At 42.3% G+C, this 25,256-nt stretch overlaps 1 protein-coding gene across 2 annotated transcripts in view; it reads right to left on the bottom strand.

Annotated features, from left to right (window-relative positions):
- Window positions 1-252: 252 nt before the first annotated feature.
- septin4b (septin 4b) overlaps window positions 253-25,256 on the bottom strand; it is a gene marked incomplete at its 5' end in the record, with an annotated part of 68,862 nt that continues 43,858 nt past the window's right edge. Inside the window, 12 exons of one of the 2 annotated variants that reach the window (XM_083984806.1) lie at window positions 253-373; window positions 2,342-2,441; window positions 3,477-3,639; window positions 4,508-4,604; window positions 6,133-6,234; window positions 6,377-6,494; window positions 7,692-7,826; window positions 8,711-8,834; window positions 8,962-9,048; window positions 9,758-9,854; window positions 11,336-11,668; window positions 13,204-13,336. In XM_083984806.1, the coding sequence (XP_083840932.1) occupies window positions 305-373; window positions 2,342-2,441; window positions 3,477-3,639; window positions 4,508-4,604; window positions 6,133-6,234; window positions 6,377-6,494; window positions 7,692-7,826; window positions 8,711-8,834; window positions 8,962-9,048; window positions 9,758-9,854; window positions 11,336-11,668; window positions 13,204-13,336 (1,558 nt within the window). In that variant the 3' untranslated portion in view covers window positions 253-304. The remainder of the gene's footprint in view (window positions 374-2,341; window positions 2,442-3,476; window positions 3,640-4,507; window positions 4,605-6,132; window positions 6,235-6,376; window positions 6,495-7,691; window positions 7,827-8,710; window positions 8,835-8,961; window positions 9,049-9,757; window positions 9,855-11,335; window positions 11,669-13,203; window positions 13,337-25,256) is intronic. The other variant, XM_083984807.1, reaches the window with a different exon arrangement.

Below are 25,256 nucleotides of genomic sequence, written 5' to 3'. Positions count from 1 at the left end.
ATAAACACTTTTTAAATATATTTTTTGACAGAACAGAAACAGAAACAGAAACAGTGGAGTGGCGTGGCGTGGAGTGGAGGAGGGTGGAGTGTTTCTGCAGCAGTGTTTCAGCCTTTAATGTCAGAGATTAGAGTCGTTGAACTGCTGCAGATGTCAGATCAGCTTACCACGGCTGCTGCTGCTGATGGAGTCGAGTGGTGGGTGGGTGGGTGAACACGTAGGGATGTCAACGTCCATTTTTTCTTAAATCCCAGTGAAGGAGAGACACATATACACACCTCTGACTGACTGGTGTACTGTTTTTTTAATAGGCATCTTTCTGAGTGTGCATTTGATCCTGGATCCTCTGGAGCATCTCCTGCATCCGTCGCAGCTGTGAAGAGAGAGGAGACCAGCGTCAGTCACCACGGCAATAACCTTTAACATCCTCCATTACATTCACGGCGGTTCTGGTGCACACAGGGCCTTATTCTGCGTAAGACCCTGACTAATACTCATAGTACACTGTAAAAAACTCAACATCTTTCCAAGAATATTTGTCTTATTTCTTGTCCAAATGTCTCATTTCTAGTCAAAACTAATCTCTTTCCACTTAAAATAAGACTCATTACCTAAAAATTCACTTGTTCTTAGATCATTTTCACTTAAATTCACAATAAATAGAAAAATCCTGCCAGTGAAAGTAAGTTTTTTGTGCTTGTAATAAGGAAGAAAAATTTGCCTAGTGAAAATATGCTTGAAAGAAGTAAAAAGTGTCTAAAAACAAGCTACTTTTAATATGATGTGTCTTATTTTAAGTAGAATGAGATTTGTTTTGACTAGAAATTACATTTTGACTAGAAATAAGACAAATATTCTTGCTAAGATACTTGAGTTTTTGCAGTGTAATGCTGCATTAAGCATCAAAACAAAAAAGGCTAAATAAAAAACGATAATACATACGTAGTCTAAGAAAAAAAAAGGAAAAGTTAGGGGGAGGGGCCCACTTTATTATTCTTTAAGGGGGCCCAGAATTCCTAGCAACGGCCCTGGGTGCACATGGTCTGAACGCGGCTGCACAGCCTCTTGTACAAGCCGGTTATTTACACATGACTGCACACGGACAACAAATCAATAACACTCAGGAGATGAGTTGAGTGACGGCAGGGAACCATTTCAGGAAATTAAAATATATAGCTGCTATAGAGCTGAACTTCTGTTATGTTCTGTTCTGTGAAAAATCAACTCGTATAATCTTTTATTTTAGATTTATCATGACAATAATTATAAGGATTTGGGGATTTTTTGGAAACTGGAAAAAGTTAAGCAATGCAATTTACTTGTCTTGCAGTGTGCATTGTACTTTGTGCAGTACAATACATGCCCTGATTATAACATCCCAAAAGACTGAAACAGTATAAAGTTACGGTAATAATCAAGAGAGATTGGTTAAAAAATAAAAAAAATAAAAAAAAGTTGGACAAATGATGTGTTTATTTGACAAAATAAATGGTTTTAATGGGGAAGAGGAAAAGAGGTTGAATGACAATGACGTATTCCTGCTCAGCTCATCTTCAGTTACCTTGACTGGAAAATAATCACACTGACTGTGTAGAATTAAAATATGAGGAACATAAAGGGAATCATTACTTAACTAATAATAAATAATTATTATATAATATATAATTAGAATAATATAGAATAAAATAATTCAATCTAACCAAAGCCTACTCTGTTGATTTTATATATTATTTTTTATTATATTATATTATATTATATTTCATACTGTTTTATTTTTGCCAATGCATAAAAATTCATATGGTACTGAAAATTGTTGAATTCTTTCCTTAGGTGTTAACACTGCACTGTCGGTGTTGAACCAACCACGGAACAAGTTTATTACCCCGGGGCTCAGCTCAAGGTTGAGCTATAGAAACAGCCACACGCTGAAAAACCTGGCAACAATCCCTATGTGACGACATATATGTCATGCACACATGCAACATATTGTTGTGCAAAATAGTTCCCAGGATGCCGCCTGAAGTGCACGGCTGATGAGCACATCTAAAATGGAAATGATTACACCTGAAGTACCAGCGACAAACTGTTTTCAAACCAGGAGATCTGAATGTATAAAAACACCCATTCATGTTTTTGAGGCTACTCATTGTCAGCTTCTGAAACATGACCTGAGTGTGCGTCACAGAAAGATTAAACTGAATATAAACACTCAGAGAGCTTCGTCTTGTAACTGATCTGAGTGCGTCGCTGGGTCAGGACGAGCGTCTGAACTGTGGTCAGACTTGTGGTCGTGACCGTGTTGGCGCCGATGTGCCTCCGCTTGGTGGTCGGCGTGCCGTACCTCCTCGTCTTTCTCTCGGATGAGCTTTTCTGTCTCGCTGTCCGTCACGCCGGGCACCACGGGGATGGGGAAGTCTGTACCACTCTCCCTGGTTAGTTTACTGCAGAGAGAGGGGATGCATCCAACATTCACAGTCAGTTTTTCATTCAAGTTCATCCACAGTGTTAAATGCAGCTGTCGCAGCAGGTCACACAGAAGGAGAGAGCAGGTCAAGGGTAGGCCGATGATTTGCCCCCTTCCTGTTCATAATAACTCTCACTGTGATTCACTGGAGTCCCAGAACTTTAGAAACGGCTGTGTAACACTTTCCAGACTGAAAGATGTCACTGACTTTGTTTTTTCATCTTTTCCTTAATTTCTTGAGATCGTAGCGTGATGTGTTGCTTTTTGAGATCTCTTAGCTACTTCACTTTGTCAGACTTTGATTCAACTGGTCTGACAGTGATCAGGTCAGGGTGCGTGGACAGTGAAATTGAACTCAGCTTTAAAAAAAAAAAAGGTTTATCACAGTTGATTTAACAAGGGGAGGCAATTTCCTTTTCACATAGGACCAGGTAGGTAATATCCAATCATTTGATTGATTTAAGTGTGACAGATATGCAAAAAAGTAAGAAATCAAGAAGGGGGCCAGTAATTTTTCACGGCGCTGTACATATTTAAAGCAGAAGTAAGCGGAATATTTGTGTTAATCTAAGTCTTAAATAGTTCTATCTTCCGACAGCAATCACTTCTATAGAGTGTTTGGTCTGAAACACGGGTCTGTCAGTCACTCTGCTCTGCTCTGAGCCGAGGAGAAAACTTTCCTTGTATCCTACAACCTTTATCCAATGAGGAGAGAGAACGGCATAAAGGGGCGGTCCTCTCTGTGTGTGCAGCCAAGGGATGCGCCTGAATGTGGTGACGTAGGGACGAGGGCGGGGACTGCTAACTCCATCGGCTGACAAGAAGTTAGCCAAAACCACCGGATCGCTTACTTCTGCTTTAAGGATATAAAACATATATTGTTTAACTACAATAACTAAATTCTCTACATAAATATCATTATTTTACAATCTCCATCTGTAAATTGTTGTAAATCCATGTAAATAAAAGACAGTGTAGTTGTGTGTTTCTTTGTGGGTCGGTATGAGCGTACTTGCGGTTCCGTTCCTTCACCACCATGCGGGTCATGCTCTGGATGCACTGGGCTCTGTAGTTCTCGTAGTGGGTCTCCCGGGTCACGTCCTTCAGGTCTTGCATGTGCGTGCGAACCAGCATGTTCCTCAGCTTCACAAAGTCACAGTGCGCCGAGTTCTCCACTGAAAACCACAGCACCAAGGTCCGTTACAATAATATGTAAGAGTGTTCTTCCAAACTGTCACTGTCACTAGCAGCTGTACAAGACATATGCAACATCTGACAAGACTTAAAGGTATAGTTCAACATCTTAGCAAATTGGCCCATTGCCATAATCCCTATAGTCATATAGCAGTAGGTTCGTTGTACCTTTAATTGTCGGTGCAAGCTGTTTTTAGAACGGCGGAGCAGAGCTGTGAGCTGCTCAGAGCTACGCTACGGAGGCTCATGGGATTTCTTGGTTTCCCTCATCAAACTCATCAAATACACAATCCAACAACTCCAAAATGCTCTCGTAGACAAGTTGTGACCTGCACATTCACCACGCTGTGAGATAATAATGGAACGTTACGAGACAGAGTTGTTTTAGAGGGAAATTCATGCAAAACTGCTGATCCACGTTCCCGTCCGGGCAGTTTTTCAGCAAACAGTCTCTGTATTTACCTCGAAAACAACTCCATCTTGTAACGTTCTGTTATTATCTCAGTGTGGTGAATATGCAGGCCACAATTTGTCCACCAGAGCGTTTTGGAGTTGTTGGATTGTGTATTTGATGAGTTCGATGAGGGAAACCAAGAAATCCCATTAGCCTCCATCTGAGCAGCTCGCGGCTCTGCTCCGCCGTTCTAAAAATAGCTTGCACCAAATAAAGGTAATAAAGGGAACCTACTCCTAAGACTATAGGGATTATGGCAATGGGCCAATTTGCTAAAATGTTGAACTATCCCTTTAAGATGCTAAAAATGATCTTGATTTTTTTATTTATTTATTTTTTTTTAAATATTCTCTTCCTACAAATCAAACTTTAACTTGTGATGAGGATGCACCAACCTTCTACGATGCCCCAGGGGTACAGACGGCCCCTCACCCTCTTCCCTTTGGCCTCCACCACCGTGTTGCTGCCGATCACTGCAAAGGGAATGCTTTCCTTTTGGGGGGAGAGCACAGAGGACCGTAAGAAATCAAAAATGTGTTTCCAAAGATGTCTGGCAGCAGCGTGTGTGTAGACGAGTGGACTGGTGCAGCACTGAGTGGTGCAGTGCAGATGTGTTTACCACTGTTTTGTTTTTTTCTTTCCACACCTCTTGATGCCTTTGTCCAGCTCTCTTCCACATCTTCCCTTCCTCCTTACTCATCTCTGGTTAATGTCATTCGGAGGGATAATCCCCTCACCCATTTTTTTTTTTTATCACGATGTTTGTTTGTTTTTTAAAGGTACATTGTGTAACTTCTCCTGTTATCTATTCACGAAAATTGATTATTTCGTTCAAAAGTCTGTTTTTCATTAACCAGTAATCCCCCCATCAACAAACTGAAGTGTTCCTTTCAGCTCTGAATGAGCCGTTCATATCATTCATATCTACATGGAGCGGGTAATGCTGCATTCAGGTGCAGTCGGAAAAACGGCCGTCTGTAACAAACCAGATGTCATTTTAGTCACAGAAGTCCAGAGAAAGCCGGTAAAACGTGGGTCGGGTAAAACAATACGATATCGCATTGACAACATATTGTCACGTGTATTGTTTTGCCTCGTGCTGACGGGCCACTTGTTTACATAGAGGCTTGTTTAAGCCGTTACGTGCAGCGGCTGTCGTCCGTCTGCCGTCTAACCGATTTCACGTGAATGAAGCATGAAAAATACGACTGAGTTGCTTGCGATCTACAACCGCACCGCTAGATTTAGTTTAATTTAATAAGTTTATTTGTATCAGGGACAATGTACAAAATAACATTAGTCTCGAGATGAGACGAGATGCCTTGTACCGGATTTAGTTTACTAGCTACTTTCCATCCGTAGTCCCTGGGCAGGTGAATAAGAACAATAGAAATATAAGAATTATCAATTTACATAGCATTCTAAACATCCATACACATGTGCATAAACACCCTCTCACACATCACAAACACTCAGGACATAGTCCTATTTCATATCAGTTAACAAAACATACAGTTATTAAAATCATGATTAATGCTGACATGTCTGATTTCTTAGGATCCATTGTTTGACTTCCCGGGAGAAAACATTGAAGTCTGTACAAAGTTTCAGATTAGTTGGAAGATTGTTCCATGATTTGACAGATTTAAGAGAAGGCAGATTGAGCAAAGGCAGAGCTACGCTTAGGGATGTTACAATCTCCACTTGAGACAGATCTTAAGGCTCTGGTGGAATGCTCAGAGCAGAGTTTAACAAAGGTGGGAGTAATTCTTACACAATGTACCTTTAACATAGGCTACTCATGGTCACAAGCACTGATAGATAAACTGCCCCTCTGTGTCTTTGCTGTGGCCACCAACTGGACATGAATGTTCTGTAAATTCACTCTGGCATCACTGCACTTCATAAACGGATCGTCCTCTCTGATGTGACTGGGACGACGGCATGCTTTGTGTCCGATCTATGTTGTCAGTCAACAACACGCTGCTTCACTGAGAGAGTATAAACCTCAGAGTCTCACCTTCAGCTCCAGGTCCTGCTGCTTGAACTCCTCGTCCTCGTCCGAGTCACAGTCGGGGAACTGGTAGATCTTGATGCCGTACTGCTCGATCTCCTCTCTGATCTGCGGTGGGGACGCAGGCAGCACAGAGTGTTGAATAACGTTTCTACTCGAGAAAACAAATGCTTCCCCGCTGCGTAGTTTCAGTTTCATTCAAACATGTGGACAGTAAAACTATCTAACTACTGACTCAGATCTTTCTGACCTTGATTTTCTTTTTCTTCACCTCACTCGGGGTGAGTGTGTCGGCTTTAGCCAGGATAGGGACGATGTTCACCTTCTCGTGGAGAGCCTTCATGAACTCCACATCCAAAGGCCGAAGGCTGGAGGAGATACAACACGTACATAATGAAGAACAGTAACTCTACACACAGGAAATCAACACTTACTCAAGATCAGGTGAAGAAAATAAAATTCAACAAAAGCTCCATCCCATCTGCCATAGCTGAACTAAGTAAGACAATGAAAAGAACATAACCAGTGGGAATGCACATGTAAATGTGGGGTGCGGGGTCTTATGTCTTATGTTTTACCTTCTTATGCCTCTATGTAATTGTGGTGTATGAAATGTGGGAATGTATGTTAATGTCTGTAAGTTGCACTTCTCGAGGCCGCTCTGAAAACAATTTTCCTTGGAAATGACAAATACACTCATCTATCTATCTATCTATCTATCTATCTATCTATCTATCTATCTATCTATCTATCTATCTATCTATCTATCTATCTATCTATCTATCTTTTTCAACCAATTACATCCTACATAAACATTTCCATACATGCTGGACAAGGGGCAACTGTGGAAATAAGTTCAGTAATGATTTCTATTTGTATGAAGCTAATGTGAATGTAAATGCCACTGTGTGCTGTCTGGGTGACCTCACAGTGTACTAACTAAGTGAGTAATGACTGCAGTTCATCAACAGAGGGAGCAGTCTCTCCATCACTGAGACTCTGACAACAGCACTGCTATGCAGCATTACTTGAGGTTTATGGTATATTTACTTCCTAAATGAGCTCAGTAATGTGGAACGGTGCACGTGCACCCATGTGCTGAAAAAAAGCACCACATCAGCACTCGGCACAAACATTTGATTAGAGCAAAAGCGCTGCACCAGATGTAAATCCACCTGAAGGCAGCGGGGGACTGCTTTAACTCTGGGGGCAAGAGCCCGCTGCTTTAACTATTAATGGGGCTGAGTGCACTGCAAGTGAACGCTAGATATTTACGATAAATCTCAATTACTCAGGTAGCTGTGTCTGTGTGTGTGTGTGTGTGTGTGTGTGTGTGTGTGTGTGTGTGTAGGATAAAGGCTGTGAAGGAACCTGCAAGCTGCTGGGATGTGTACTGTATTTTTTTGGTAATGGAAACACTGGCTTCCTCCTCATTCCTCCGGCTGGTTGTGATACAAATGCCAGCACAGGACATTCTACACTGCGGTAAAGGAGTTAATTTTCCCCATTAAAAAGAGAGGCAGGGCTATAACTAATCCCCTAGAGGAGCTGCAGCCTCGTCATACCCGTGACCGAAGGGTGAGATGAAATAGAGGCAGCAGTGTACGCGGTTGTCCTGGATGTTCTTGCGGTTGAGGCCGCTCTCGTCCCTGAAGTACTGCTCGAACTGCTGGTCGATGTAGTCGGCCACCGACTTCCAGCTACAGTGGGAACATAGTACACACACACACACACACACACACACACACACACACACACACACACACACACACACACACACACACACACACACACACACACACACACACACACACACACACACAGGGACGTTCAGTCTCTGAGGCAACTGCTGCACTGTTGCACATGACTTTGTTAAAGGGATAGATCAACATTTTGGCAAATTGGCCCATTGTCATAACCCCATGATGCACCCAGTAACCCCTAATATCTTGTTTATGACAGATAAAACTACATGGATATACAAATCATACTGTACAGTAGCACATATATGTTAAATAATGTTGCGTGCCGCTCTATTAATTGATTTCTTGCCGGAGTTGTAAACAAATGCACATGGCCGGGAGGAGGGTTAGCAAAACAACAGAAAAGCAACTGGATTTGCATAGTTCCCCTTAAAGGGATAGTTCAACATTTTGGCTAATTGGCCCATTGCCATAATCCCTATAGTTTTATAGCAGTAGGTTCGTTACCTTTACTTGTCAGTGCAAGCTATTTTTAGAACGGCGGAGCAGAGCCGTGAGCTGCTCAGAGCTACGCTACTGAGGTTAATGGGATTTCTTGGTTTCCCTCATCAAACTCATCAAATACACAATCCAACAACTCCAAAACGCTCCGGTGGACAAGTTGTGACCTGCACATTCACCACGCTATGAGATAATAACGTTATTACGGTAGACAGAGTAGTTTTCGTGGTAAATTCATGCAAAACCGCTGATGTGCGTTCCCATCGGGGCCAGTTTTTCGCCAAAATGTTGAACTATCCCTTTAACCACAGCAGAGTGCAGAGAGGAGGTTAGACAGCTGTACTCGTGGCTTCATCTGATGCAGTGTTAGATGTTCGTACCATTCAGTGTTGTTCACAGCGTCCCCGAACCCAGGGGTGTCCACGATGGTGAGCTTTAGTTTGACGCCTTTCTCTTCTATATCCACTGTGTGTTTGGTGATTTCTACTGTTTGTGTGATTCGCTCTGGAGGACGGACACAAACAAAACCAGTGTTGTTTTAATATCAGAAATCATAAAGCGTAGAACAAATATTTTCTCACAAAGCAAAAAGAAAAAAACAAAGCCATGAAAAAGCCGGAGCTCCCCTCACCTTCAGCGTTGAGCAGCTTCCTATCTTTGTAAAGGTCTGTAAGAAACAGGCTGTTGACCAGAGTGGACTTCCCCAGGCCCGACTCCCCTTCAAACAAAGAACAACACAGACAAGAAGAGTCAGATTAAGAGAGCGTGTTCAGCGATCTTGAAAGTTGAAGTCTGGGCTTAAAGGGATAGTTCACCCAAAATTGAAATTTCACTTATCTATTATAATTTCATTATCTACTCACCCTCATGTGGACTAAGGGCTGGGAGAAGTTTCAGAGTCCTCCGTGGCTTCTCTGAGTTACAGGGGGTCTCGGTGTAGCAGTGCATGTCCATATAACGGTTGCAAATGGATACCAACTGTCTTCGTAACAAAAAGACACACCAAAAAACATCCAAATACCTCCATGCTGCTCGTATGTGTCCCGAAAAAATTTAAATAAGTCTATATTTCAAGCTTGTTTTGCAGCGGAGCTCCTCTTCCCAGTTCGTCCAAATGTGTCGAACCGGGAAGAGGAGCTTCGAGAAGCTTCCGCTACAAAACAAGCTTGAAATATAGACTTAGGCTATTTAATTATATTCAGAACAATTTCGCATTTCGGGGCTTCAATACAAGACGGACATACATACAAGCACTATGGAGGTATTTGGATGTTTTTTGGTGTGTCTTTTTGTTACGAAGACAGTTGGTATCCATTTGCAACCGTTATATGGACATGCACTGCTACGCCGAGACCCAAGAAATTTCAATTTTGGGTGAACTATCCCTTTAAGATCAAATTTCTGCTAATGTGCAGAAGAGGATTTACCTGCCACCATGAGTGTGAAGTCAAATCCTTTCTTGACTGACTTACGATGCACCTGGTTTGGCAACGTCGCAAAACCCACGTATTCCTTGTCCTGGTCCTAAAAAATACAAAGATAAACACACACATGAGCTTGTAGACATGACTGTGTGGAGAAACAAAGAGGATTTCAATGCGATGAGCAAACATTTGTTTATATCATTCACAAAACTTCCCACAAGTAAACACCTAAACAAAGTCAACAGCTCCCATCACTTGATTCACTTCACCATAAACGCACAATAACAAGAGCACATAAAATAATCTCTGATCCAACCACCTGTTTCAACTGTTGCCCTCTGGCAGATTAAGACGCTTTAGGTCCATTTCAACAAAAACAACCCGGTTCAAAAACAGCTTTTTCCCACTGCCATCAGGCTACTGAACTCCACTCATCTCCAAACTCCATCTGTGTTAAATGTATAGTCTGTATGTATGTAAATGTCTGGTCTAATGTTGATGTCTGCTCATGTATGTTTAAAGGGATAGTTCAACATTTTGGCATATTGGCCCATTGCCATAATCCCTATAGTCATAGCAGTAGGTTCGTTACCTTTAATTGTCGGTGCAAGCTATTTTTAGAACGGAGGAGCGGAGTGGCAGGCTGCTCAGGGCTATTCTATGGAGGCTAAGGGAATTTCTTGGTTTTCCTCATCAAACTCATCAAATACACAACCCAACAACTCCAAAAGGCTGTCGTGGACAAGTTGTGAGCTGCACATTCACCACGCTATGAGATAATAATGGAACGTTACGAGACGGCGCTGTTTTAGAGGTAAATTCATGCAAAACCGCTGATGTGCGTTGCCTTCAGGGACAGTTTTTCATCAAGAAGTCTCTGTATTTACCTCTAAAACAACTCTGTCTGGTAACGTTGTGTTATTATCTCATAGCGTGGTGAATGTGCAGGTCACAACTTGTCCACCAGAGCGTTGTGGAGTTGTTGGATTGTGTATTTGATGAGTTTGATGAGGGAAACCAAGAAATCCCATAATGAGCCTCCGTAGCGTAGCTCTGAGCAGCTCACGGCTCTGCTCCGCCGTTCTAAAAACAGCTTGCACCGACAATTAAAGGTAACGAACTTACTCCTAAAACTATAGGGATTATGGCAATTGGCCAATTTGCCAAAATGTTGAACTATCCCTTTAAATGTATAACTGATGTCTGTTGCCACACAGTAGCTACTATGTGCTGGTACTATGCTGTGCCGAAAGCAAATTCTGCCGACTTGTTGTGCAGTCCTTAATTTATGAATTGAATTGAATTGAATTGAATTGAATTGAACTGAGCTCAGCAGGAGCTTCTGTCCTCTCAGAGCGACAAACACAAACTGCTCCACCTGACCAACACCAGAGGCAAACAGACAGTCAAACTACATTAGGCAACAAAGCTCTGTCACACACCGAATCAATCAGTCTGTAAATGAACTGCTCAACACATCACAGCACAAAGCCAGCGAAGTGAAGTCGCCTTGAAGGCTGAACTATTATAGGCTGCACAGGTCCAGTTCATCCTCCAGGCTACTAGCCCCCTCTGTGTTACCTCGTTATTGCCGTAAGGGTCAAATCGACCCCAGGGGCTCTTGGGCCTGGAGGGGCTGACGGGGGACGACAGGTCAAACTCCACACTCCTGCTGTGTGGCGGCCCGGGCTCTGCCCCCGGGTCGGACTGGGCCCTACCGGCCACCGGGGGCTGCAGGTAGGACGGGGTGTGGGGGCGGTCGCCGCCAGCAGCTTCCCTGTCTGCATCATGAGGCTCGGGGCCGTCATGGGGATGCTGCTGCTGGTGGTCATGGTGATGGTGGTGGTGCCCTCCTTGGTGGGGAGGGTCTTGCATAATGTTCTCCACCTCTGAGTCGTCAGAATGGCTTGAGTGCTGGAGAGACGTCCGGGTTGAAGGTGGTGCAAGAAAAAAGCAGAGGATGATGGATGCAAAGAGGTGGAGGGAGGAGGAAAGGTAGAGTGCAGATGAAGAAAGGAATGGATGGAGGTCCAGGGAGTAAAAAAAAAAAAAAAAAAAGCAAACTTTTAGAAAAGATCATAAAATTTTATGGTTATGGAAAATGTTATGCAGACAGAGCAATGAAATGTTATGGCCGTCTTCCTGAGGCAAATGAATTACAGAGTTAAAGTCTATTACAATACAATACTGACTGTCAGAGAAGGTGCTGTTATAATATAAGCTCAGTATTGTTGGAAGCCTCTTGTCTCTCTTTGTCTGACAGACAAGATACAGATAAAGGTTAAAAAAGAGAGACATATTAAAATATGTTGATGGACACCCTTCTTTAATTATGCTGGTAAAAGACTCACAAATATTGTTTTAAAGGGAATGAGCGACCGCAGCACTGACAACTGGCAAAATGACATTTTTGGGCCGTGTGGCTAGATTTCTACTTACTTGGTGATCGATTGTTATTTATTTAATACTCATATTTTGTCATTCTCAGATTTTAAATATCTTGATTTATGAACATTTGTATCCTTTTTCCACTTATTTCTCTGTAGATGGTTAGTTGTTGCATCACTGTAACTCTAATGGACTGAGCGCTCCTGTGTGCATATATTTATTCAGGTGCTATGACGCCTCCCACAATACACCCATATAATAATAATAATAATAATGCAACTATTCCCAATGAGGTTGTGGGCTATGTACGTTTTATATCAGGGATTTCTACAATAAACATAATGAAATAAGACATGAACATAAACGATAGGTGCGAGTCAGCTGGCCATCTCTTCCTATAATAACTAATGAGGATGGGTCCCGCAGTGGCACATTAATAAATGGCATTGGATTTGTATGTTGTTGCATTTCTGCAAACCTAACATTCAATGAGGCTGAACCTCTGGCACCAGTTTAATTGTACCTCTCTAGAAGCACTAAGTTGTGCCATCAGTTTTTCCAACATCTCCTCCTGACCGCTTCATAAATTTTGCAGGGCTAACGCGAGTGCTGAAGGTCCTTCTTTATGGTTGTTATTTGACGACAGCATCAGTCATTAGCTACATAGTTTATTCTTCATTCCCAGATTTCCAGCTGTAACGCACACCGGCTGACTGTCGAGATGAAAAATAACAAAGTGAAGCTTTTCCTCCTTGTAAGTGGACACTGCAGCTGAAGTGGAAGCTACTGTGCATATATACTCTGGACTCCAGTTACCACAGGCTCGTCAAGCGCACGGATAAATAATGCAGTGACCCTCAGAAAGAAATGATGCCATTTAAATTCAGCTGTAGGGCCTCAGTGTGACTCTGCACTCTGCACGTTATGTTTATGCACAATAATACGAGAGCTGAGGGGTAAAAATAGCATGGTTTTATAAATGGGGGAGTAGGAGGGAGAGTTAAGTTAAGTTTTTTTGTTGGTTTTTTTTTGGGAAGGGGGGGATGGGGGGTCACCAGTACCTGTTCATCAGCATCATGGTCCCTGCTGTGATTAGGGGAGGCAGGGTGGGAATCCTGCTCGTCTGATGAAGAGTGAGCCTCATGGTCACTGTCCTCCATTGCAACTGGGGCAACAGAGCACTCTGCAATCTCCAACCAGAAGGGAGGACGCATGAGGAGAGTTTTATGAAGGGGGGGTGGGCACGAGTGTCCGACGTGAGTGAGGAAAATAGGTCCACAAAGTTTGGGGGGGGTGGAGGTGGAAGCATGGTGGACAGGAGGAGGGAATGTGTTACGGTGACGCACGATGGACAAGAAGGGAGATGGGACAAATATTAAATGATTAAAACAAAGGCAAAGCAAGGACATGATGAAACAACATACCATGTGCACGCAGGACATGGTATGACTGCAGAGCAGAGCAGAGCAGACGAGCGCTTGGTTGAGTAACCAATGAGAGGGCTGACTGAGCGATGCGTGATGGCGTTTTGAGGGCAGTTGTTCCCTCGGTCCGACCTGGACCTCCTGCTGCTCCAGAGCTCTGCCTCCACCTATTATCTTCCCTTGATACGGTCAGTGGTCCAAGGCAAGCACCACTCCAGCCAATGTCAGTGCCAGCAGATAAGACTAAGTGGCCCTGGCTGAATAATTATGCAGGGATTCATTCAAAGTTTTATGAAAATTAAAAAAAAAAAAGAAAAGAAAAGAAGTTACACACACTGAGATAAACTTCAGCTTAAAGAGAATCCATTTAGCTCTAACTCCCTCACTTGTTATCTCTACTAGAGAGAAACTAGACATCTAATGCAAGTTTGATATCCTTCTGTTATGGTTAAAAAGCTTGTCATCCATCCAATCCTTTAAAGGGGTAGTTCAACATTTTGTCAAATTGCCATAATCCCTGTAGTCTTAGCCGTAGGTTCGTTACCTTTAATTGTCGGTGCAAGCTGTTTTTAGAACGGCGGAGCAGAGCCGCGAGCTGCTCAGAGCTACGCTACGGAGGCTCATGGGATTTCTTGGTTTCCCTCATCAAAGTCCTGTTTGTCGTCTGCTGCTTGTTGTTATGCCATGGTTGTTGTTTGTGCCAGAACTGCTTGAACTGAATTGCCCCCCGGGGACTAATAAAGTTGTCTGAACTGAACTGAACTGAACTCATCAAATACACAATCCAACAACTCCAAAACGCTCTCGTGGAGAGTTGGAGTTGTTGGATTGTGTATTTGATGAGTTTGATGAGGGAAACCAAGAAATCCCATTAGCCTCTGTAGTGTAGCAGCTCACAGCTCTGCTCCGCCGTTCTAAAAACAGCTTGCACCGACAATTAAAGGTAACAAACCTACTCCTAAAACTATAGGGGTTATGGCAATGGGCCAATTTGCCAAAAATGTTGAACTAACCCTTTAAAGAGCATCCATTTAGCTCTAACTCCCTCACATGTTATCTCTACTAGAGAGACAAGTTTGATATCCTTCTCTTATGGTTAAAAAGCTTCTCATGAAATCCTTAAAAAATATTTTCTAACCCTCCTTAACGGTCAGCTGTAGCTCTACAGTTTTAATTATGCTGGATTTAGAGCTTCCGGGCGGAGAGAGAACTAATTGATAGTTTCACCGTTTGGGAAAACAGTGACCTGCTTTCGTGTGCTACAACCAAAGCACAGAGATCAATGTGGCACATGACCTACATACTGTAGAGGAGATGGTCGATGGCAAAGCACTGGCAGCTTCGGAGCAAAATGCACAAAACATTCATCATTCATTCATTCAGTGTCAAACTTCTCCGCATCTCAGTAGATTTTAAATGTTCTTTTAAAAATCACAACTCACTGATTGGGACAACTTACAGGAACTAAATTAAAAGCACGAGCCAATTCTCTCTTCAAAAAGCCGATCCTAAAAGCTGCGACACCTCCACACGATCGTCCTCGCTCCTCCTCGTCGAGGCCTCACCTCCTCTGGTGCGGTGCCGCTGCCTCACCTGTGGTGCCTTCTACCAGAGCGTAGAGCCTCTTCTTCTTCTGCTTCCTGCCTCTGTGTGAACTGCTCTTCATGCCGCAGCAGGAAGCTGAGACCAGAGGCTCCTGTATTTATACCTACGCCTCCATCACAAAGGGCGACGCGTCCTTCAGCCCCAATCGAACCGATCGGTGCCCCCCCGGGGGAACTGATCAGCAGCATTGATGAGCTACACGTCACCGCTCACACACCAAACCTACACCCACAATCTGCCTGATTCCTGTTAAACAATTCACTTCCATGAAGCACAACATCTGGCCTGTTCTTTTAAAGTTGTTGTAAGATCTTTTTTTTTGTTTTACTCATGAGTTAAACGACTGATTATTTCAGCTCATATACATGACGACACAGTTGAAGTTAAACTCTGCTACGACATTCTGATCTTTTTTAGAAACATCATACGATACGATAAACTTTATTGTCCCGTTCAGGGAAATTTGTCTTGGACTCTGTAGCTGCGCCATAAATGCCTTAATGGCCACAATGACAAAAACAAAAAACAAAAAGAACAATACACCTCAGCCATATTAATCCAACAGCATTGCACATATCCCATAACATAGCACATATTGCACACATCCCACAACATAGCACATACATACACCTCATAAATTCACCATGGTAAGAGCACTATAAGAATTATTGCACAGACTCGTTAAGAAATTTGATAGAAGTTGGGACAAAATAATTCTTAAAACGGTTGACGGTTTTAAGAATGGTTTTAAGATGGTTGACGGATCATATTCAATCAGACACCTGCATATGTTTTTAACCAATTATTGAAGACTAGAGACAGATATAACCACTACACCAGAAATGCCAGCTCTGGTTACCTGATACTGAATCTACTCAAACACTCTGCGATCTATCGTTCAATAATGTCCTGGAACTCTTTACCTCCTCACATATCTCACTCACAAAACAAATTAACTTTTAAAAAACTACTCAAGGCTCAGCTACTGTAATGCAGCTGACCATATGACTGGGAATTCATTATTGGTATTACAACTAGGATTATTATGATAGTAGTGAAAGAAAAGATATTACAAATGTAGGGCATTCATATATGATATGTATGAATCATGATGTTTTTGATATATTGTGGTAGTATGCATGTATAAATTGATCCATCTAATAAACAAACAAACAAACATACTGAAAAACTGATGCTCGCTCCAACACAACAACACCACAGATACAGTCACAATGTATAATGTGACAGAGAACAGACTGAGGAAGCAGTGTACCCACCAGACTGTAAGATGAACCTAACACCCCATCCTAATTACCAATTATATATTAAACATAACCTTCTATGCTAATGAGTTTTCTAATTAAGATAATAAATGAATTAATTATAAACTATTTATATATGCCAGCGTATTTGTCTTCACATACCACATTAAGCATTAAGGAGATCTCTTCATTCGTATGCAAATACATGCAGCAAGCTGCTCCACAATGTTAACTAACTTTCTACAGGATGTCTGTCTACACACAGACACACACACACACACACCACCTCAATATGATACCACGTATGGCAAGCCATTTTAACATTTAAAAGCAAAGTTTGACTATCCGGAATTAACATTGTAGATATCAACAACGTCTTTCTGACTATAGTCGTAATTACATTTTGAATAGTTGGATTTTTTATTCAAGATATCTGTAATTCAGTTTTGCCTCGTCAAAAAGAACATTTCAGATATCCACAACTACGTTCTTCCTAGGACAAATGACGTCACTTTTGCCATTCATGTGTATGGGGTTTGTACAATTCAGTTGCAGATATCCGCTATGTGAATTACAGATATCTGTAACTGAATTACGACTAGTACTAATTCCAGTTACAGATATCTACAACGTCATTTTGCCTAGTCAAAACATGGGACATGTAGATATCTTTAATTGAGGTGAATTAAAGATATCTTGAACTGGAATTATGACTAGTCAGAATCAAATTGTAGACATCTCAAACTGGAATTAGTACTAGTCGTAATTCAGTTACAGATATCTGTAATTCACATAGTGGATATCTGCAACTGAATTGTAGATATCTGTAATGACAAACCCCATACACATGAATGGCAAAAGTGACGTCATTTGTCCTATAGGAAGAAAGTAGTTGCAGATATCTGAAATGTTCTTTTTGACTAGAGGCAAAACTGAATGACAGATATCTACAACACATATCCAGTCTGGCTTTTAAATGTTAAAATGGCTTGCCATAACCACGCCTCCCTCCATCTCACATCCACCTTCAGGTTTCTTCCATGCAGCAGAGCAGCAGAGCAGCAGAGCAGCATGTGCTTTTCATCAGAAGTCTGAAGTCCACTCACTCCCCGAAGCATTCCTGAACATGACCCAAGCTTCAGAGCGGGTCACAGTCGTCTTCTCCTCCTCCTCTAAGCCACACACAGTATCTGGTTACACTGTCTTTAAGTCTAAGTGATGATGCAGGTATTACTCTGTGCAGGTAATGGTTTTCACTTTCCACTCAGAAACTCTGCAGCGGCTTTGAATGTCAAAACAGGAACACGGTGAAACTTTTTCCTTTACAACTGAACCAGTTCTTTCTTTCTTTCTTTCTGGCTGGCCATAAAAGCATACATTTTCTCTTAAAGCAGAAGTAAGTGATATATTTGTGTTAATATAAGTCTTAAATAGTTATATCTTCCGACAGCAATCACTTACATAGAGTGTTTGGTCTGAAACACGGGTCTGTCAGTCACTCTGCTCTGCTGTAAGCCGAGGAGAAAACATTTCTCGTATCCTACAGTTTTTATCCAATGAGGAGAGAGAACGGCATGCAGGGCTGTGTGTGCAGCCAAGGGACGCCGTGAATGTGGCGACGTAGGGACGAGGACTGTTATGGTGCGTTCAAGGAAACTCGTATTTTTCCGACCGTGAAGTGGTACCAGTTCGATCTGGTACGAGTTCACCGGTCGGAAGTTACGAGTGGCCGTTATAGTGACTTTCACTGGTAAAACAGGTCGGAAAAACACGAGTGGGTTGCCTGGAACGCTACAAAGTCGTAAGTTGTGACTTGAAGCTGTAATTTACGATTTCAAAAGCCTGCCTGGAACGCAGCATTAGCGAAAACGACCGGACCACTTACTTCTGCTTTAATTAGGACGGCAACTAATGATTATTTTCATTATTTCATGAATAGTCAATCTGATATTATTGTTCTGTCTGTAAAATGCTACATTAGCAAAGCACACACAGAGAGGAGGGCTCAAATATTCACATTAGAGAGACCGGAAACAGTGATTGATTCTTATTTTTGCTCTAAAATGTTCTTTCAAAGAAAAAAAAAAAAAGTTAAAATAATTGAAGTAAATCTTGCATCAGGTGGAAGAAAAAACAAAGAGGCAGAACAGATGCACGAGATGAGCAGAGATGAACTCAGCTCCAGAACAAAAGGTGTTTGTTATGAGGAGGATGATCCATCCATCCAGTCAGAGCTGCTTGTTGTTGCTGGAACACAACAGTGTGAAGTATGAAAAGCTCAGCGCTTGACATTTGTCCTCCTATTTCCCTCCTTCAGGAAAAGCGATACGGGAGAATTATTACAACTTAAATAATCTTAGAGGTTCAACAAAGAAGAGAAATGTGAACTCATTTTTGCTGTGTGCGCTTTTTCCACAAGCAACTACTTTCCATTACTCCAGATCCTGACTTTATTAAACCGTTTGAATTTCTGCTGTCACACTGAGGCAGTAACACTTGATCCTTGGTGTGGATTTAATCCCACTCAATTGCTCTTTTTGCGTCACTCCCTTAGCTTAACTCCAGTTTTCCAATGAACCACTGCAATCCAGGTGGAAGTCTGACTCTTCAAAATAAAGGAACTAGAAAAAAATATAATCAGAGTTCAGGATGGGCTTAGAAAGTGCTGCATATGTATTTATACTCACAAAAGGTTAGGGATATTCAACTTTCAGATGAAATGTGCACCTAAAATGCACTCTAACCTTTACAGAGGAACTTAATTTGACTTTCTCTAAGCTTTTGAAGGCACATGTCCAACTGTTCAGTGTTTCAGTCCTTATAACATAACATGCTGTTCCTGTTCTGCCATAATCCCTATAGTTTTAGGAGACCACATTATGAGATAATAAGGGATGTTATGAGACAGAGTCGTTTTAGAGGCAAATGCATAGACCGCTTGCCGAAAAGCGCATCAGTGGTTTTGCATGAATTTACCTCTAAAACAACTCTGTGTGGTAACGTTGTGTTATTATCTCATAGCGTGGTGAATGTGCAGGTCACAACTTGTCCACCAGAGCGTTTTGGAGTTGTTGGATTGTGTATTTGATGAGTTTGATGAGGGAAACCAAGAAATCCCATTAGCCTCCGTAGCGTAGCTCTGAGCAGCTCACGGCTCTGCTCCGCCGTTGTAACAAACCTACTCCTAAAACTATAGTATAGGGATTATGGCAATGAGCCAATTTGCCAAAATGTCGAACTATCCCTTTAAATGTCATAGTTTCATCATATAATATCACTGTAGCACGAACTTTTTATATTTTCCATAAATTTCACCTGAAAGTCGAATATCCCTAACTTTTTGTGAGTAGTGTTTAGATTCATATATGATATTTGAATATCGGCAAATGTTTCTGTCTGTCCCCAGATTAAATAACACACTGAGATCAGCAAGAATTCCCTCTGCCCATCATTGGCAGCATGTTCAAGCTGGAAAACATGACCACTGTCAGAGTGTGAAAGACCAATCAATAGACTCATGAAACAGATGATTGACTGGGGCAGAACAGCTGGAGCATGCACAGAAACAGATACCAACATGTATCCATGTTGAAAACAACACCACACAACTGCAGGCAGGTTGAACTAGAGCACTGGAAAAGAGAGTAGCGACACCACCATTGACTCCCGTGGTAAGGGTTTAAGGGTTTAAGGGTTTTGCGCCCCTAGTGGCAGGATGTGGGTATTGCAAAAGCGCCCAGAAAACCCATTCACTCCAATGTATGTGTGTTGCCCACTTGCTTGTAAATTGATGAAAACGGCCGTGTTTTCGTTTTTAGGTGTCTTGGTCATATCAAACTATACTTATAATTTGTTTATTACAAAATGTAGATTGAAACATTAATGTTTTTTTTGTTTGTTTTTTACTCGTCTATGTGTTAATGTTTATCTGTAAAGGATCCTCAATGATGCTATTAACGTGGGTGATCTAGAAATGTCCTTAAATTATTGAAAACACCACACTTGCTCATTCACCAACAATGCAGAGATGTCAGTTCTTGGGCGCTTTTGCAAAACCCATATTCCTCCACCAGGAGGCGCTTCCATTGGACCAATGCGTGTCCTTACTCTCTTTTCCAGTGCTCTAGGTTGAACGGTTTTGGAAAAGAGCAGCCAAACACTCCGACCTCCTTTTACAACACCACACACTGACCGATTTACAGAGTCGTCCCTCCCATTATGCAACATTAATTAATTAGATGACGTGACAACAATCTTCTATAACTAGAATAAAACCTAATGGGCTCTGACATCAATTTCACACATTTCTCATTACAGCCACCACTTCAGCGCCTCCCACTGGAACGGGTCTCAGCTGAGATCTGATCCAATTATAGTTTCCATAATTGGCCCAAAGTGACATTTCCATTCGTCTCGAGGGTCAGTTCATCATCATGAGCGAACACACTGAGTCAATCGGTTCACTCAATCATCAGCGATAGTGAAAACTGAACCAGCGAGCCTGGTTGTGTGCAGGTGAAAGGCAGTGCAGCGGGTCTGGTTCTGGTCCAAAGAGGCTCGACGCTGCTGCCGGGTTTCCCTGAATGAGACACAACGAGACGGGAAATGCCTGAAAAACACAGCGGCTCAGGAACTGCTTGAGGACAAATAAGCCTTGATATACAATAGAACAACTCGAGCCCACTTGGCTTAAAAGACTTCCTCACATTACATAAAAAGAAAATCGCTGAGAGTTTCTCCACAGCCACATAACGGAGAGAGAGAGAGGGGAAATTGGACAGGAACATTAAGCCTTCAGTAATGACGACATATCTCACTTTGTCAGCAGCTGCGTCTTTGGCATTTCCTGCAGTCCTGATAAAAAAATGCTCTTGTTGGCGTGTTGATGCCTCTGAACACAGCTTGTGCCCAATCTCAGATCTCCTCTCTTGAGGAGAGACGTTGGCCTGGAATGTCCTGTTTGTCATGTTGAGTAAGTAATGTCGGACTGAAGCAACAATTTGACCACAAATTGCATAGACAATTTGTTTATTGCATACACAGTCCAGACCAGTGCTTCCAATCTTCTTCTTTTTTTTAATGAAATCTAATAAGCAGCCTGAGAGGCAAATGGCAGGTTGCTGCACTATAACAAACACACATAATAATAATAATCCTTTGTAGTCTTTCAGTCAAGGAGTCGACCAAGACCAGAGCTACTGTAGTCCCCGGTCTTTAAAGGGATAGTTCACCCAAAATTCAAATTTCACTCACTGTCTACTCACCCTCATGTCGACTAAGAGCTGTGAGAATTTTCAGAGTCCTCCGTTCCCTCTCTGAGTTATCTATCTATCTATCTATCTATCTATCTATCTATCTATCTATCTATCTATCTATCTATCTATCTATCTATCTATCTATCTATCTATCTATCTATCTATATAATGGTTGTCAATGGATACCAACTTTCTTCGTCCAAAAAGACACACCAGAAAACATCCAAATACCTCCATACTGCTCGTCTGTAATGTCCCTCTTGTATTGAAGCCCCGACATGAGAAATTGTTCCGAAAAAAATGAAATAAGTCTATATTTTAAGCTTGTTTGTAGCGGAAGCTCCCAGTGTCTCAGTTCACTGCTCTTCCTGTGTCTGTGCAAATCACCGGCAGAACAATTTCTCATGTTGGGGCTTCAATACAAGAGGGACATTACAGACGAGCAGCATGGAGGTATTTGGATGTTTTTTGGTGTGTCTTTTTGGACGAAGAAAGTTGGTATCCATTGACAACCATTATATGGACAGATACTGCTGCGCTGACCCCCCCCCCCCCCGTAACTCAGAGAAGGCACGGAGGACTCTGAAACTTCTCCCAGCTCTTAGTCGACATGAGGGTGAGTAGTAGATAATGAGTGAAATTTGAATTTTGGGTGAACTATCCCTTAAAGGCCGTCCCGGTCAGTCCCTGAGAAACAATGGGAGCAGGTTGTGTGGCTGACTGCGCTGCTTTGTTACTGTTGGAGCGTGGTGGTGGTGGGCTTGGCCGCCACAGCGCTGACGGACGGTGATTTGTTGCATGAAACACGGCTCTCGGGGGGGAAAGCCCACTTGAAATGCTTCAATGTATGACATGGGAAATGCAATCACACGAAGCCAAAAAGTCATAAAGAAAGCATACAGCATGTTGTTGCTGAAAGAGATTTCAGCTCCAGAGGAAATGCTTTGGACAGAGTCGTTTATAATCCAGCTACAATAATTACCAAGCCATTATTCAATGAATGCTAAATTATTTTTTTCTTGGCAGGCTTCACCCCTTGTTGGCAGGAATGCTTGTTTAACCGTGTGTTCATCGCAAAAACATGGGGTTGCTTTCATACTACTTCATATAGCCACAGCGATCTGGAGCTCCCTGTGTATTTTAAGACGGTTTTTCAAGAAAAAGCAGAAAAATATAAACGTGTCCGTTCACTCCAGAAACAACGCTCTATGTTTATTCCTCCTTAAAAAAAAAACTAGTGAACGTTATGGAACTGCACAGTCTGAATAGCAGTGAGGTTTCCCCTTGTGGCGAGGCCAGTAGCAGGTGGTGGACTGAGCCATGTGCGCTCTGTGTGAATGCTGTGGTTGTTTGGATAGTTATAGCAGGGCTCTGTGTGATGCTGGCTCAGTGCAGAGAGAGAGAGACAGAGAGAGACAGAAATAGACGCCCCCTCCTCAGCACACACTGCTATAGCTATACAGCTCCTCAGCTAAATACAAGTGAATTCCAAGCAAAATATGACACAATTAATATTTAAGTTTCTGACTGTTCTGCTTTTAGTCTACTTGCCAACAATGAGTACCCGGAAATGTTGAGTACCCCAAAGTTTTATGTTAGAAATATATAGTATGGGTCCCCAGTATTCAGAAACTGCCGGATGCTAACTTATATATATTGGACAATTAGCACAATTTACATAATTAGCATAAATTAGCATAATTGCCTATATGGGCAATATTTCAACAAAATTGACTTGGCTGATCTGGGCAATATTGGAGTGGTTTTAGGGGTTATTGATGATGCTGAATCCATTTCTGACATTTTCAAAATTCAAAATGGCTGTCTAAACCGGAAGTGACCAGATGAAATCCATCAAAATCGGCCCACTGGCGGTTAAAATCTGGTCACTTCCGGTTTAGACAGCCATTTTGAATTTTATATATAGGCAATTATGCTAATTTATGCTAATTATGTCTGTTATGCTAATTGCCCAATATATATAAGTTAGCATCCGGCAGTTTCTGAATACTGGGGACTCATACTATATATTTCTAACATAAAACTTTGGGGTACTCAACATTTCCGGGTTCACAATGGGGCCCTATGGGCTGGCAAGTAGACTATTTGCTTTACCAGTGGTTTTACATCAAAGAAGGAAGAAAGTAAATAAAAAAAGACTTTCAGGCCAAACTGGATGTATCAATCTGTCACACCTGATCAACACGTGTGTTTTCATTCACATCTTCCACACTGACAGCAGGGGAAAGCTGAGCTCTGCCCTGTGCTCTCTCTGTGCTCGTGTGGAAAACAGACATTCAAAATTCTTTCAGCAGCTTAGCAGAAAATTGTCGTTACTTGTGCAAAATCATATTTGAGCACACACACCGCAACACAGCCTGCCCCGGCGGTCACATGCACTCATGTGAACGGTCCAGCGGCTGTGTGGCTCCACCAGGAGAGATATAAACTTACTGCACATGCAAAAAACGTGCAGCCACAGATGATGACTGTACTGGAAGTTTAAGCAAAACACACAGACACACAATCTTAATCGTAGAGTCAGCCAGAAGATAAACAACAAGATTCGTACCTCTGCATCACTGGACACTAGTTCTGTAATTGTCGCCATGGTTTCCCTTCAAAATCCGTGGTGTTCCTTCAGTCTGAGCAGATTGAAGCAGCAGAGACAGAAAAGCAGTGAAAAGGCCCTTTGAAAGTCCTCAGTCTGAGTGTCACTTCTTTAGTTTCACAGCAGCCCGCCTTACATAAGTGCACCTATTTCCTTGCCTCACCAATCAGATGGCATCCAGGCTGTTTCTACACATGCCCCCTCCTCCCCTCTCCCCCCGACCCCCACTCTCACTCCGTCTGTAGAGATCTTGTTTTTAAAACAGGTAGCTAGCTACACCTTCGATCCCTGTCACTCTGCATCCGGAGCTTTTCAGTAGCTCCGCCCAGCGCTGGACCGTCGTCGGGCCGGACTGCAGCTGCTATTCAAATGAGTGGCGGGTGGAGGCGTCCTGACCTGAGAAGAAGAGGTGGTGCCCGGCCCGCTGTGTGAGGAGCTCCACAACATCTGCCCTGTAAACCACGCCCTGACACCTCGACACACAGATGTGATCTCACATGTGCACAGAAAATTATATTGTTGACGGTAACACGCATGTGCATGGTAAATGGTAAATGGTCTGTATTTATATAGCGCTTTTACTATACCTGAACGATACCCAAAGCGCTTTACAGTATATCATACATTGCATTCACCCATTCACACACACATTCACACACTGCACACACTGCATGAGTGAAGAAGGTCGATGTACGTACTGGATCTGGGATGATTCAGAAATATATGACTGCAATAAGTAAGATGAAGAAACTTAAAGGAGACGTATCATGACCACTTTCCACAAATTAAAATAGTTCCCAGGTGTCTTAAAGAAATATCTGTGACACGCTTTGGTCAAAATACCCCAAGGATCAAACATCACAGATCTTTTCAGCCTCTCAAAACAGCCCTGTTCAGAACGGCTGGTTTCAGTGCTACTGTCCCTTTAAATGCAAATGAACCACTGGTTATGCAAAT

Source organism: Trachurus trachurus, assembly GCF_905171665.1.
Source record: "Trachurus trachurus genome assembly, chromosome: 13".
NCBI classification, from domain to species: domain Eukaryota; kingdom Metazoa; phylum Chordata; class Actinopteri; order Carangiformes; family Carangidae; genus Trachurus; species Trachurus trachurus.
This window is presented reverse-complemented; position numbering and strand designations above follow the sequence as displayed.